Source organism: Canis lupus, chromosome 19 (assembly GCF_011100685.1).
Source record: "Canis lupus familiaris isolate Mischka breed German Shepherd chromosome 19, alternate assembly UU_Cfam_GSD_1.0, whole genome shotgun sequence".
Classification (NCBI taxonomy): Eukaryota; Metazoa; Chordata; class Mammalia; order Carnivora; family Canidae; genus Canis; species Canis lupus.
The window spans coordinates 3,927,584-3,942,753 of record NC_049240.1 but is presented as its reverse complement, the minus strand read 5'-3'; the positions used below and the strand labels follow the sequence as shown (position 1 = coordinate 3,942,753).

General features: G+C 46.4%; 1 protein-coding gene across 1 annotated transcript in view; it reads right to left on the bottom strand.

Moving 5' to 3' along the window:
• SETD7 (SET domain containing 7, histone lysine methyltransferase) overlaps positions 1-15,170 on the bottom strand; it is a 50,317-nt gene that overhangs the window by 14,726 nt on the left and 20,421 nt on the right. The window contains exons 3-5 of the mRNA XM_038564594.1: positions 12,752-12,953; positions 8,592-8,781; positions 2,005-2,086 (exon numbers count right to left, since the gene is read on the bottom strand). Coding sequence (XP_038420522.1) covers positions 2,005-2,086; positions 8,592-8,781; positions 12,752-12,953 — 474 coding nt within the window. The remainder of the gene's footprint in view (positions 1-2,004; positions 2,087-8,591; positions 8,782-12,751; positions 12,954-15,170) is intronic.

Genomic DNA, 15,170 nt, shown 5'->3' with positions numbered 1-15,170 from the left:
CTCTTAGAAGTTATGTTTTTGGGGAATCAAAAGTTAAATGTGGATTGTCAACTGCATGGGGCCAGGGAGGGGGTCGTGGTTTCACTGTATTCATAAAGCAACTCAGTGTTTGATATAAGGTTTTATATTTTTTTAAATTATGTTTTCAGTTAATGAGTAGTTTCACTGTCTTCCTGGACAAGTAAAACATTTCCAAGATAATTAAAGCTGTACCCGAGTCTGTCAATGCCAAATAGGAGGGGAGGACCGTTTTAATTAAGCCCGAAGATGAATCTTTCACATTAAAGAGTGACAAACAGTAAGACATATCCAGTAAGCACTTCCCAACAAAAGAGTTTATAACGGGTCTACCAACTATGGCCCCTGGGCCAAATCTGGCAGCTGCACATTTTTGTAAATAGAGATTTATGGAACACAGCCACACCTATTTATTTAGTGTCTATGGCTGCTTTGGCTTGCAGAAGTAGAGCTGAGCAGTTGCAGTAGAGACCCACAGAGCCTGAAATATTTACAATGTGGCTCTTTACAGAAAAAGTTTGCCAATCCCTGGTTTACAAGAAAACAGCACTCCATGATCACTGAACTGGATTTACTAGGCCAGCACATGCCCCTTCAACAACTATTTCAGTTCTTTGGGCACTAAGATGTAATGACTCTGGTGGAACTGGGCATCCTTAGTTTTTATTACATGGATCCTATGCCTATTTTATTTTTATTTGTTTATTTTTAAAGATTTTATTTATTTACTCATGAGAGACACAGGGAGAGAGGCAGAGGCACAGGCAGAGGGAGAAGCAGGCTCCCTGTGGGGAGCCTGATGCGGGACTCGATCCCAGGACCCAGATCACGCCCTGAGCTTAAGGCAGATGCTCAACCGCTGAGCCACCCGGGTGCCCCTAAACCACCGCTAGTTTTGAGGGTCCCATTGTACAGCATCATCACAACAACAGTAGCAAAAAAGACTGATAAATGTGAAAATCGTGCTACTGTGCTTCCCTCTGTAAATGGAGCAGAGCTTTGTATCCGGAAAGAGGGCATGCATTCATTGGGATGCTGTGGTGTGCGTCCTGTCAGTTCAACCAGGGAAGAGGCCTATTTTTCAGGTGGAAACAGAAGAAAAAGTGAAGGAAGTCCTTCTTTTTATTTTATATATTCATGAAAGACAGAGAGAGAGAGAGAAGCAGGCTCCACGCAGGGAGCCCAACGTGGGACTCGATCCGGGGACTCCAGGATCATGCCCTGGGCTAAAGGCAGGTGCTAAACCACTGAGCCACCCAGGGATTCCCAGGTGGAAGTCCTCCTTTGTGATCCATGCTTACAAAGAGCGAGGCAGAGAGAAAACCAACTGCAGGTGGCACTCTTCCGCACGAACAGGCCAGTTGCTAGGGGAGGAGGGTACCAGGGAAAGTCATACCAACGACCAAGGAGGGAGGCCTGGAGTCCGGAGAAGAGGAAATGGAACGGGCCTGGGCACTTGGGGAGCCAGCTCATAGAATCAGAAGCCTGTCACTTGTGAGCTGGAATGTTTTCAGGCTTCTTACCGTCTTTCGTTCACACCTGTTCTCCCTTAGTGACTAAAGGCTGTGGTCCAGACCCCCTCAGCTGGGCTGGTGAGGGAGGCATCCTGGTTCCTGCCCAGGCTAGAGCCTTACGGAGTAACATTCGAGGTGCTCCCCTAGAGGCCAGCATGTGGCTGTAGCTTCAGCTGCACCAGGGCCCCCAAGAAAGGGGACATCTGGGCAGGGCCTAGTGGCTGCCTGGCCCGACGGCGCTTTAGATGTAGACGTTTCCTTCTGGGACGGACACCTGGCTGCTCTGTGCTTTACAGGTGGGAGAAACTCTCACCGGGACAGATTCTAAATAAGCATAAAAACACTCTTCATCAGGATATATGAACATTTTTTTTTCTGCTCAGAGAGCCACAGAGGAGAATTAGTTTCCACCATTCGGGCTATTTGACTTCCCATAACAATGCCATTCAAACCACAAGGAAAAAAAAATTACCTCTCTGACTCATATGGGTCCGGAAGAAGAACACTGGTAGAAATGCAAGATGAAGTCGATTTATCAAAGTGGTACACGGAGCCTGAAAAGCAAACGGAACAAATCTCAGTCTAGAGATTACAGTTAGGGAAGGGCTTTCACAGCATCTCTTTCTACTCCTGGCACAGAAGGAGTTTAGGTGATGAAAAATGCCACTCAGGTTACACCAACTAGAATAAATTCTTCAATACAAACGAATGGTTGTTAGATTTGCCTTTGAGTTTTATTTTTAGGTCTTCATGAGCAGCCATCAGACCTATGCCTCAAAAATCCCATTTTTGCTTTTGAGTTTTCTTTATTCAAACGGTTTACAAAATGCTCGTGTGATTACAGTTTTTAATCAAGAACATGCTTTGTCATGAAATTTTGAGAGCTCTCTGGTCAGACCGGGTTGGAGGATGGTTTTAAAATGTTCTTGTAAAAAAAATAAAAATTAAAAAAAATAAATAAAATGTTCTTGTAAAAAAAATGTAAAAAAAATAAAAATAAAAATAAAAAATTGAAGTGAAAAAAAATGTTCTCGTGGGCAGGCGGCAGGGTGGGGTGGGGGGTACTCAGCAGTTTAATGCCGCCTTCAGCCCAGGGCATGATCCTGGAGACCCGGGATCGAGTCCCACATCGGGCTCCCTGCATGGAGCCTGCTTCTCCCTCTTCCTGTGTCTCTGCGTTTCTTTCTCTCTGTGTCTCTCATGAATAAATAAACTTGAAAATCTTCAAAAAAATAAAAAAAAAATAAAATTCTCTTGTGGTTTCCTTCCTACTAGAAGCAGTCCATAGACTCCAGCCATCCAGCCCTGGCAGTTGTCCCCTTCGCTAAAAATAAACACTCGCCTCACCAGAATTAGGAACAGAACTGCTTTTGATAAAGCAAAAACAAAGTCTTCTTATTTCTATCAAGGTGGTTCAGAAGCCAATTAGTAATTCATTCTACCCACTAAAGTATACAACCGCTCTAGAATTCACACTGGTTCTCTGCAAAGGATTAGCCCCTGAGAATCCTCCCAGGGCGCAGTGACGACGTCGGGTGCTCCAACGCCTAATAAGTAAAGAAAGATATTTTATTTTATTTTTTAAAATATTTTATTTATTTATTCATGAAAGACACAGAGAGAGAGAGAGGCAGAGACACAGGCAGAAGGAGAAGCAGGCTCCATGCAGGGAGCCCGACGTGGGACTTGATCCCGGGTCTCCAGGATCACACCCCGGGCTGAAGGCAGCGCTAAACCCCTGAGCCACCCGGGCTGCCCCAAGAAACATATTTTAGAATCAAAGGGCTTTACTCCTGCAAATTCTTTCAGGCACCAAGGCACCACAGATAATCCCATTAAGCAGCTCCTCCGTGGTTACGAGGTCCTCCTTCTGGCGTTTGTTAGATATAGTCACAAAACCCAAATGGATGTGTCAAACTAAAAGTGAAAAAGCAATCCAAATCAGTCTGCTGGGAAACAGACCGTTTGTGTATTTGAAAGAGAATCTCGCTCAGGAAACTGGTTTTCTAGAACATGAAGAACTGAGAGGCCCAAGGGGCCCGGGAGGAGCCCAGAGCCTGGCAAGGGTTGGAAGCCATATAACCCTCAGCCAGAGGGACAGAGCGGGCGGTGGGGGGTGCCTGGGGCTCTAGAGCTGGGCTCGCCCCATGGAAGCTGGGGTGCTGGGGGGTACTTCGTGGCGGGAGATGCCATCAGGACAGAGGCCACTGCTGGAGACGCTGCTGGACACACAGAGGCAGCTCCGACTCCTTCCCTTGTCGTGCCCCTGGCTGGGGCCTCCCTGTGGCCAAACGTAGACGGGAGCCTGGGCCATGCAGCCTGCAAGACGCAGCAGCCCCCGCCACAAAAGCACGGCGGGAGGAGGGCGACGGGTGCACCTGAGAGCAAACAGGTAGTGGCCCAACGCACAAACACCCAAGGAGGTCAGTTTAAGGAAGAAGCAACCCACACTTTCAAACCAAACTTTTCTGTGAAGTACATGCTCTGTTGTGCAGAAAATCTGTGACACCCCCCCCCCCCCCGCCCGCCCCGGCCTAACCCTTCCATCACGAAGCCCCCAGCGCCAGCTGCCAGTGCTGCTGCAGGCACGGGGCGGGGGCGGCCAGGGGAAGCCGCTTTCAGGGGCCGAGGCCACCTCCTCCAGCACACACGGGCCTCCTGTTCCTCCCACGCTGGCCTGCGTCCTGGGCAAACGGGGCCCACGCTCACTGCTCCTCCTCTCCTCGGGGACGCATACAAGCCCTTGGCCCAGCGCTCGTTCATTCCCTTGACGGACGTTAGCTCTAAGGGACCAGCCGAGCCTTAAGGACGGGACAGGAATGACCGCAGGAAGGAGCTCCTCGTGGACAGGTGGAGAGAGGAGGCAGGAAGCAAGCCAGCCTGAGCCCTGGCGAGGAGATCGGCCTGCAGCGAGCGGGGAAGCAGAGCGGCCTGCGGTTCCAGAAGCATAAGGAGAAAGGGGGTGGTGGGAGAGGTCGGCGGGGGGCAGGCTGGGAGGACTCTGGGTGCCATGTGTGCATGACGGTTTTCCTCCCTGTCCCCAGCCTGGACCACATGGAGGCATGACACCCGAAGGCCCGGGCCGCACCCCCCCCCCCCCCCCGTCCCAGCTCACGGTGACGGGGGCCCCCAGAAGCACCCAGGCACCCCAAGCAGCTAGGCCTCCTGAGCCTGGGGAAACCCAAACCGTTCAACATGTGCTGAAGCTAGAAGGCATCCCAGCACCTTAGCAGGAATTCTGCGCCTCCCCCCACCTTGTCTGCAGCCCTAAGCTACGGTGACCAGGGTGCTTGCTGGTTACAACCTGGAGTTCTAAGCAAACGAACCCTTTGAGAATTACCCCCCTCGCTTCCCCAAATCTGCTGCTTACTCACACCAAGAAGGATGTAAAGATAACAGTGACTTTCTTCTTGAGGGCTGTAGGGGGTAGGGGGGGGAGGGAGGGGGGGGGAGGAGGTAGGGGAGGAGGGGGAGGGGGAGGAGGGAGGGAGGGAGGAGGGAGGGAGGGAGGGGGGGAGGGAGGGAGGGGGAGGGTGGGATGGGAGTGAGGTAGCCGGAGGAAGGAAGAAGACAGGACGGAAGGAAATGATTTTTTCTTCGTTCTTCTGGATTTTTTTCGTTTTTTTCTTTTTTATTTCTGTTTCGTTCTTTCTTCTTGTCTTCTTTCTTTATGTTTTCTTTCTTAGATTTTATTTATTTATCTGGTAGAGAGCAAGCGAGCGAGCGCACCAGCAGGCCAAGTGGCAGGGGAGAGGGAGAAGCAGATTCCCGGGCAGGGAGCCCGTCGGGCAGCTCCACCCCAGGGCCCTGGGATCGCGGCCTGAGCCGAAGGCAGCCGCTTACCCAACTCACCACCCAGGCGGCCCAACAGTAACTGTGGTCACGGTGCTGTGTACTAGGTGCCAGTCTCTGTCTCTTTGAATGAAGAAACAGGTTCCGAAGGGATAAATAACTTGCCCAAGACCACTATGGTGGATGTTGAAGCTGGATCACAAATCAGGGGACGCTCAAGGTCACGGATCTTGCACTAAAACACACTGCTTCTGAAGTTTTAAAATTGGCATCACCAGTTGGCATCCTCCTCTGGCCCGGGTCCCCTCCCTTCTAAACATTGTAGGGCCGTCTCCTTTCAGGACGTATGCGAAGAGCACAGATATTAGAATTTGAAGTGCAAAGATTACTAATTTCAATTAAAAAACCCCCAAAATTTCATTTTGGGATGATATTAAATTTATAGAAAAGTTGCAAAGATGGAACAGAGCACCGCAATACTCAAGGGAAGAAAACCAAGAAACCTCATGGTTTCTTGTGATGTTAACTTCTTCTGTTACCTGGTGTGTTTGTCAAAATTAAGAAGCCAACATAGCTACGTTACTATTAACTAAACTTCAGACTATTCATATGTCACCAGCTTTTCCACTAATGCCTCCTTTCCGTTCCAGGATCCGATCCAGAATCCCACGTTGCATTTAGGCTGCCTCAATTTTTAACTTAAAAAAACAAAAACTGAGACATTTAAAACAACCAAGTTGGACCTAAGTATAAATGCTAGATTTCCTATTTTTGGACATTCTCCTCTGGAGATTCTCCTTCAGATCACAAATAGCAAAATATTATTTAGGACTATTCATGCATAGACTTATCTACTACTGTCTTATCTACTTTTTTTTTCTCTGTATAACCTAACTTAGAGTGCACATAGATGCATATTTTGCTTTCAAGGAATCAGACCAATTCAAACAGCTTTCTTTTGCTGTGCCACCCAAAACACAAAATCTTGGTTTTTCCCTTGTGTTTTTTTTTTCCAGACTTTCTATAATAAATAATTCTCTACTCAGAAAAAAATGTTTAGTATGCAATACTGTACTTCCTAAAGGAAACAGGATTTTTTTCTAACGTGGATTCCACTGGGCTCACTCGTGTATCCAGTATGTGCCCCGTGAGGATGCTGGGCTCTGAAGACGGCAGGGGATGCCAACACGCACTTATCTGTCCCAATCAGAGCTCAGACCGAATCAACTTTACAATTTGTATCAACCTGGAGATCGACCTAATTTGATCCTTTAGTATCATTAAACTGTACTTCAGTTTTTTTCTGAGACCTAACCTTTTGAAATTCATTGGATTACTGCTGCCATTTCTTCACTTCTTCCCTGTATTAGAATTACATAGCTATGCCTTCATCATGTGACTTTTTAGCATCTGCTACTGAAACACATGGTATCTACTTCCCCATCTCACTGATATTTGGCTTGGCTGCGTGACCTGCTTTGACCGATGAAAAGCAGGCAAAAGAAGAATGAAACTGGACCATTCTCTCACACCATACACAGAGATAAACTCAAAATGGATGGAAGATCTAAGTGTGGGACAAGAATCCATCAAAATCCTGTGGGAGAACACGGGCAACACCCTTTTTGAACTCGGCCACAGCAACCTCTTGTGAGAAACATCTATGAAGGCAAGGGATACAAAAGCAATAATGAACTATTGAGGGGATCCCTGGGTGGCTCAGTGGCTTAGCGCCTGGAGACCCGGGATCGAGTCCCGCATTGGGCTCCCTGCATGGAGCCTGCTTCTCCCTCTCCCTGTGTTTCTGCCTCTCTCTCTCTGTCTCTCATAAATAAATAAATAAATAAAATCTTTAAAAAAAATGAACTATTGGGACTTAGTCAAGATAAAAAGCTTCTGCACAGCAAAGGAGCAGTCAACAAAACTAAAAGACAACCTACAGAATGGGAGAAAATATTTGCAAATGACATATCAGATAAAGGGCTGGTATCTAAGCTCTATAAAGAACTTATCAACCTCAACACCCAAGAAACAATAATCCCTAGTCATGAAATGGGCAAAAGACATGAACAGACATTTCTCCAGAGAAAACATACGCATGGCCAACAAGCACATAAGACAATGCTCCGCATCACTGGCCACCAGGGAAATACAAATCAAAACCACGATGAGATACCAGTTTACACTGGTAAGAATGGCCAAGGTTAACAAGACAGGAAACAACAAATGTTGGAGAGGATGTGGAGCAAGGGGAACCCTCTCCCACTGCTGGTGGGAATGCAGGCTGGTGCAGCCACTCTGGAAAATAGTTTGGAGGTTCCCTAAGTAGTTAAAAATAGACCTGCCCTACGTCCCAGCAATTGCCCTGCTGGGGATTTACCTCAAGGATAAAGATGTAGTCAAACGGCAGGACACTTGCACCCCAATGTTTATAGCAGCAATGTCCACAATAGCCACACTGTGGGAGGAGCCTCGGTGTCCATCGACAGATGTATGGATTAAGAAGATGTGGTCTATATACACAATGGAATATTCCTCAGCCATCAGAAAGGATGAATACCCACCATTTGCTTCAATGTGGATGGAGCTGGAGGGTATTATGCTAAGTGAAGTAAGTCAATCGAAGAAGGACAATCATCATATGGTTTCACTCATACGGGGAATATGAGAAATAGTGAAAGGGACCATAAGAGAAGGAGGGGAAACTGAGTGGGGAAAAATTAGAGAGGAAGACAAACCATGAGACACTCCTAACTCTGGCAAACAAACAAAAGGTTGCAAAAGGGGAGGGGCTGGGGGGATGGGGTGACTGGATGACGGGCACTGAGGAGGCACTTGATGGAGTGAGCACTGGGTGTTATATGTTTAAAAAGTGGGCAAAAGTGACATTGAGTCAACAAGCTAAGCTTTCAGAAGCAACACAGCATCTGCTCATGCCCTGGCTTTCTGTGACCCACTTGGGAAAATCTTGACTCAGGTCACCAAAGTCCCTTCAGACTGGGTCCCAGAATTAAAACGTGTTAGACGTAAAATGATAAGACGCATTCAGTCCAGCCATGCCCAGCCCAGCCCAGCCCAGCCCAGCCTATACCAGCTGGAGTACAGCTCGTCAGCAGACCCGTATTTGAGGTGTGGAGGTGTCTGTTATGCAGCAAAGCTGATTAATCCACGATTAAAGTGAACTAGACAAAGAAATTAATTTCTCTTAACCATGCCTAACAACCTGCTTTGGAATCAGAGCAACCATCTGAAGCAGCTCCAACTTACTTCCAGGCATCAGCTCAAAGTGAGGCCTTCCTTCTTCGGTGGACATTAGGGTAGCCAGTTTTCCCTCTATCATCTCTCCGTCAATGAATTTTCCATAAAGTGCAGTCCTCTCATCGGGATACACATAGGCGATCTTCTCTCCAGTCATCTCCCCATCTTCATTTACTTCTCCCACAAGGCTGCCTCCATCCTGATGGGAGAAACCAAAAGCCAGAAAATATTATATGTAGTATTTATCTATAGGACACGACTTCAAGGAATTTTTCTTGTGCACTCCCATCATTGGTGGCCCTAATGCAACAGTTTAAGAACCCAGAGCTTTCACGTGGGTGAGAAAAATGTGATGCGTACCTCCCCATCCAGGCCTGTACAAGTAAACTGCTAGAAGCTACACATAGAAGCACAGAAGTCTGATCCAGGGAGTCAGAGACTGAGCTGCACTTCATAATCCTTACAAGCTACTGACACTATTTTGGTGTGTTATCTAAGAAGGAAATGGGTTGTATTTGTAGTATCAGTTACAAACACTTAAAGGGAATGTAACTAAGTGTTATTTTGGGGCCAATATCAAATGCTATGAGGATCTGTGGCAAGACCGTTTTACCGACTATTCGTACCATCTCACCTCTCCATGTTGGATTTTGGATTTCTGGTCGATTAAGAAAATCTTCACTTCAAATGTATTTAAGAATTAATTTTAGTGTACATGAATAAAGAGAGTTGTCTGCATTTCCTAAAAGATAAGCCAAAGGACTTCTGGACACTGCCTTTCTGAGAATCCTACACTGTCACTTTTTATGGCACTATAAGGAATAGTAAAAAAATAAAATAAAAAAATCAACTAAATTCCATCCCTTCCCCATCACCTCTTTCTTCCCCCTTTGTTTATTTACTGCTCCTTTCTGCGGCCTTCCAGGAGAGGAGCCAGCTGTGCTTCCTGTTTAACTGTCACTTGCCTTCATTCCTAAGAGTCATTAAATACTTTAGGGTGGAGGCCATGTATAATTCTGTATCCTGGTAAGTGCTAGGGACATGATAGGTGAACCACAAATACTTTTTGAATTGAATGGGGATACCAAAAAATAATCTAATAAATGATTTAAAAACATTGAATCTAGGGTGTAAGCGATATTTCCTCCTCCCCCCCCATGCAGAAGGTCTTCACAGTATAACTGAAAATCTGAGACCTTTGTGGGTTCAATATAACAACAGTAAAGCCATGACATCCTCTAAAAGCTTGGTTATTTCTCCAACTCAAAGTTCTAGAAACAGCCACTCAAAGTCGGCGGTGTAGGGTGATTTCTGAGCGATCCCAAATGCTGCTCACTGAGAGACAGCAGGAATAAATAACATCAGGTACCTGATTTCTACAGCTCACCATAGTCTAACTGCCCTTTGGAGAAAACAGGTCATAAATTTAAAAATGAACCACAGCACTTTCATAGAAAGAAAAATACTTGGCAACATTTTTAACGGACAGAAAGTGCATTAGAGCTATATTATGGCTCTTTCTCCTCCCAGAGTTAATTCTTAATAAGCGAGCATAAACGTGAATGATACTTTCTTGCAAGATCTGCCTTTAGGCTTTCAGGGGTGATGAGAGTTGAAGGGTGTTAGAGCATTTGTGCTTCCTTTTTTTTTTTTTTTTTAGCATTTGTGCTTCTAACCTGCTGTAACTAATGTCAGCCAACGTTACTAGTTATTTGTACAGAATTCTTCTCTTTCTGGTCTCTCACATTTTTTTCCCTCTTAAATACTTTAAACTTTTGGTCAGGGAGGCAGTGAATTTATTTGTCTAGGACGATAAAGCGGAGATCCTGCTTTGATTTCCAAAAGGAGGTAGACATTTCAAACTGAAAACGGCATCACTGTTCCAAGATAAAATTTTGAAAGAAATAAGCTGTCCTGAGAGCAAGCTGATGAATACCGGAGGGCGAGTCATTCTTTCTCCTCCCTTTGTTCCTGCTTTGACTCTATGTCACAAACCCGTCCTTGTCTGCTGTGTCAGGGAGTGTCGGGGAGGAAGCTGCTGCCTTCCCGCCTCTGCTCGCTGGCTCCTCTTCATGGGAGAAGGAATCACTCACTTGATTAGTCAGAAGGCAGGCTCTGACACCCACTGACACCCATCTCTTTAGCGGGTGGGGGTTAACCCCTGCGGCTCCCAGGGGTCCTGCTATATTTTCACTCATGCTGTCCTGGGAGCAGTCGGTGCCTGCAGGCTGCGACTCTTCCCATCTCCATCCCTGCCCTGTCCTTGGGGATGCTCCCTGGGCAAGATCTCCAGCTGCAGCTGGCCCAGGGGTTTCGTTCAGAGGGGCAAGGAACAGAGGCCCACTGTGACGTGAGGTCCACATCACATCTCCAGTCCAACACTGCCATAGTGAAACCCACATTTTGGCCTCTGACACCTACCGACACAGGTTTTAGCTGATTCCCAATCCAGAGAGAATTAGAGGATGCGATTAGCCCCCTCGACTGCCAACAGATACCCTATATACAGCACACCTTCTCCCAAGTTATTTTTGAAAGCGTAAAACTCCCCGGTGCTTCTTTTATAAGGCAGAGTCTTCTCTTGGTATTTAGTAAGGTAATAATTAGCACCAAATGCTAAAACGTGGGTGTACAATTCAGGTTTCAAGACGCTACTACACTGAGTGATGCGGATCTGTTTACCTTGGCGCATCTTTGGTGTCTTGTAGAGATGCTAACTGGTCACAGTCACAGGCAAGAGGACAGGTAACAGGAGGATCCGGCCGTCCCTATGTTGCCTCTTTCCTATACCCAGTCTCCCGCAGAGGGCTCCACTTTCTCTGACTTCATGATTCACTGTATCAGCGGATCCCCAGGGCCAGGGCGCAGGATGCTCAACTGGCCTACTCACGAGGCAACGGAAGTCTCAATCTTCCTAAGCTGCTATGTGCCTCCACCCATCCCTCTCCTGCTCACCTGACAGGTAACCAAAGGGACTTCTGACCTACTGCAGAGCCTACCAAGAACATATGTAATTGTTTTGGTAATTATTTTAAAAATGTTTTCCAGTATTCTTTCCTTAAGCCCTGTTCCTAGAGTATAACTTTTTTAAATTTTATTTTATTTTATTTTTTATTTTATTTTTTTATAACTTCTTTTTAAAGAACAAGAATAAGGAGATTTAGCTGGGGCTACTTTTCTTGTTACACATGTAATAGATCATTTTGTTTTGTTTTGTTTTTAGATCATTTGTTTTTATTAACATTTTCTTACTCATAAGAAGATAGGGTTCAGAGTAAGAAAAATTGTATCATATCTTGCCTTAAGCTTTGGACAAAATAAAACATTACTATTATTAGTTTTAGTTTTTTGGTTTTATTTTTCAAGTAAGAGCTACTATGTCCAACACAGGGCTCGAACTCATGACCCCAACATCAAGAGTTGCATGCTCTAGGGACTCAACCAGCTAGGTGCCCTGGTCAAAAATAAAATCTTGGGCAAAATATTTTCTAAGGTCTATTTCCTGAGACATTTTCTGGAAATTCACTAATGACAGATGGGATATTTGAAATGCAAACAACAACTAGAGCATTAATTCCCAACCCAGTGGGTTTTGCACATCATTTTGCTCTAGTGAACTCCAGAAATATTGGAAGATGTTATCGAATACTCAAAGGCAAGTTCATTTTTATCATCTTAATTTAAGCGACATAAGCCATAAATCGCTTATAAAGTGGGGAGGTGGGCTGTAAAACCAAGTAGTGACAGTGCGGTAAGTCCCAGAAGATGGGAGACCGCTGGATCAGTTCTCCTGCATGAGAACCAGAACCAAATGAATGGCAACCCTATATACTAAAAGAATATTTTTGAAAGGCGTATGTTTTTTGTCTTTATTAGTGGCACAATAAAGCAATTTTGTCCCAATTTGCTTGAATCAGGACTTCTTGTTCCTTTCCAAAACAACCTTGAAGAGGAATGAGCAGTAGCTGTGAGGCTCAACCATCTGAGTGCGTAGAGGTAACAGCGAGGGGCACACCTCGTGAGCCAGTGGCTCCAGCTCCTGTGACTCTCAGGTGTCACAGCTTCACATTTTCTAACATAGAGAACACATTTCACTCCTTATTGCGAGGAGTTGAAAAATTGGTTAAGACACGTTACATTCCAGCAAGACGAACAGTCACCAGGCTTACTGGGTAGTATATCCAGCAGACTCCATGCCGAATGTTATCCTTGTATTGCCCCTTGAAGATCAATCTCCCATCCGTGTCATACTCCTGGGCGGGCCCGTTCAACTCTCCGTCTACATATGTGCCCTGGAGAACGCCCCCGTCCTCATAAGTGTACACTCCCTGGCCCTGCAGGGCGTCGTCCACATAATACCCCTCCAGGGTGCTGTGAGAGAAGGGAGAACAAAAGGGAACAGTCAGACTGTGAGTCCACTCTTAGAAGAAAGGATCACATGCAAGGAACTGCATGCCCAGCTCTGTTTCGATGCTGACCCGTATTCAGTGCATCTCCTGAATCCTCTAGCTCGCTAGGAAAAACACTCCCGAGATATGGGTAGGATTGGGGACAGAGGGAGAGCTCATTCTTAACTTCCCAGGTCCCACCAATCCTTTGTGTCTGCCAGCAGAAAGAGAGAGGAACAAAGCCACAGGTGGAAACTGAGCACAAGCCTCATCTGATTATGTTTTTAGCGCAAAGATGCCAACCAACCCCGGGCCCTGCTCACTGCACAGAGACCACTCACGCTTTATTCTCTCAAGAGAATAAAGTCCAGACTTTATTGGGTTTTCAATTTCAGATGGCTTGTATACAGTGGTCTCTAATAATACAAAACTGGTTCAGAATGTAAATGTCTACATATTTATTTAAGGCATGAATGTATTACTTATGGAGGACAACTATAATTGATATCCAGCCAAGAGAGTCCCTTCCATTTCTTTGGATGATATATGGGGATATTTAAAAAAGATTTTATTTATTTATTCATGAGAGACACACAGAGAGAGGCAGAGACACAGGCAGAGGGAGAAGTAGGCCCTGCAGGGAGCCCGATGCGAGACTCGATCCTGGGACCCTTGGGATCACAACCTGGGCTGACGGCAAATGCTCAACCACTGAGCCACCCAGGGGGCCCTGATATATGGGGATTTAGTTAGGTCCATGCATGTGTGCATGTGTGTGTGCATATGTGTGTATGTACATGATCGTGGTAAATGGGGGCAAGTATGGGGACTGCAGGCTGACCCTTGCTAACATGGCCAGTGGCCTGATAGCGTGGAGACCCCTCCGCTCAACAGAAGAAAGCTCACGGGGTGCTGCTCGTGGTGAATTCACAAGAACCTGCCCCCCGCCGCCCTGCTCTCTCTCCCTCCTCCTAAAACACTCTGGGAATTTCAATATGTTTTCAGTATTGGTTTCTCAAGGACCACTGTCCAATGAAATGATCTTTACCCCCAAATTCCCTCTGTGCACTACAGTTTGGAATAAGGGAAAGAGCAGCTCAAATAATGTTTTTAAGTTTTTTTTAAATGTATCTATTCTTGAGAGAGACACACACACACACACACACACACACACACACACACAGAGGCTGAGACACAGGCAGAGGGAAAAGCAGGCTCCCTGCAGGGAGCCCCATGCGGGACTTGATCCCGGAATCCCGGGATCACGTCCTGGGCCTAAGGCAGATGCTCAACCGCTGAGCCACCCAGGTGTCCCTCAAATAATTTTTAAAATTTAAAATGTTCAGCAACAAAGAGTCTATTTTAACATCTGCAGAGAGCATTCCCTGGGTTATCATGAACTGCGCCCACAAGCAGTTGCTGGGCGCCCTCTGAGGAGCCAGCACCAGAGGGGAGCCCGAGGGGGCATGGGGGGGTTGCTGGCGGGTACACACCGTGCACCGAGGGAGACGGAGGCCATGGGGCCTCGGGGGCTGCACCAGGCTGTGCCTGGCAAGTCCAGTCTCACTTACAGAAGACAGAATGATCAGTGATTATTAAATGAGAAGCACAACCTCCACAACGGTGGTGGCCTCTGATCGCACCTAATTACACTGTGGGGCGCCCCCGGGGAGAGGAGTAGCTCGCTTTTGGGTTTGTTTGCACTACTGATGATCAACAGGCTGAGTAAATCCATGAAGAGGACAAAGTGCACCTTAGCACAGCCCTTGCACCAACAACCCAAATTCTCTATCAGCCAGGTTGGAATTCATGCGGTTCCAGGGCCACTGGACTCCCTGCATGGCCACAAAATAAAAATAAAAATAAAAATAAAAATAAAATAAAAAATAACGACCTTGAGGAAGGACAGTTAATCAACCGACCGAACGGTGCAGTGGTGCAAATGGCCATGTGCTCCCCTGTCTTCCCCGTGGGAGGGCCAGGCTCAGGTCAGGGTCCAGGTGCAGATAAACCACAGGTTGTTTTTTAGTATAAATACGGCCCTAATATTGAGTGGCACACAATCTAAAATACTTATCGTTGCTTATCTGAGATGCCATTTTTAAAAAGTTCATTCATTCATTCATTCATTCATTCATTGGACACATGGAGAGAGAGAGAGGCAGACACCCAGGCAGAGGGAGAAGCAGGCTCCCTGCAG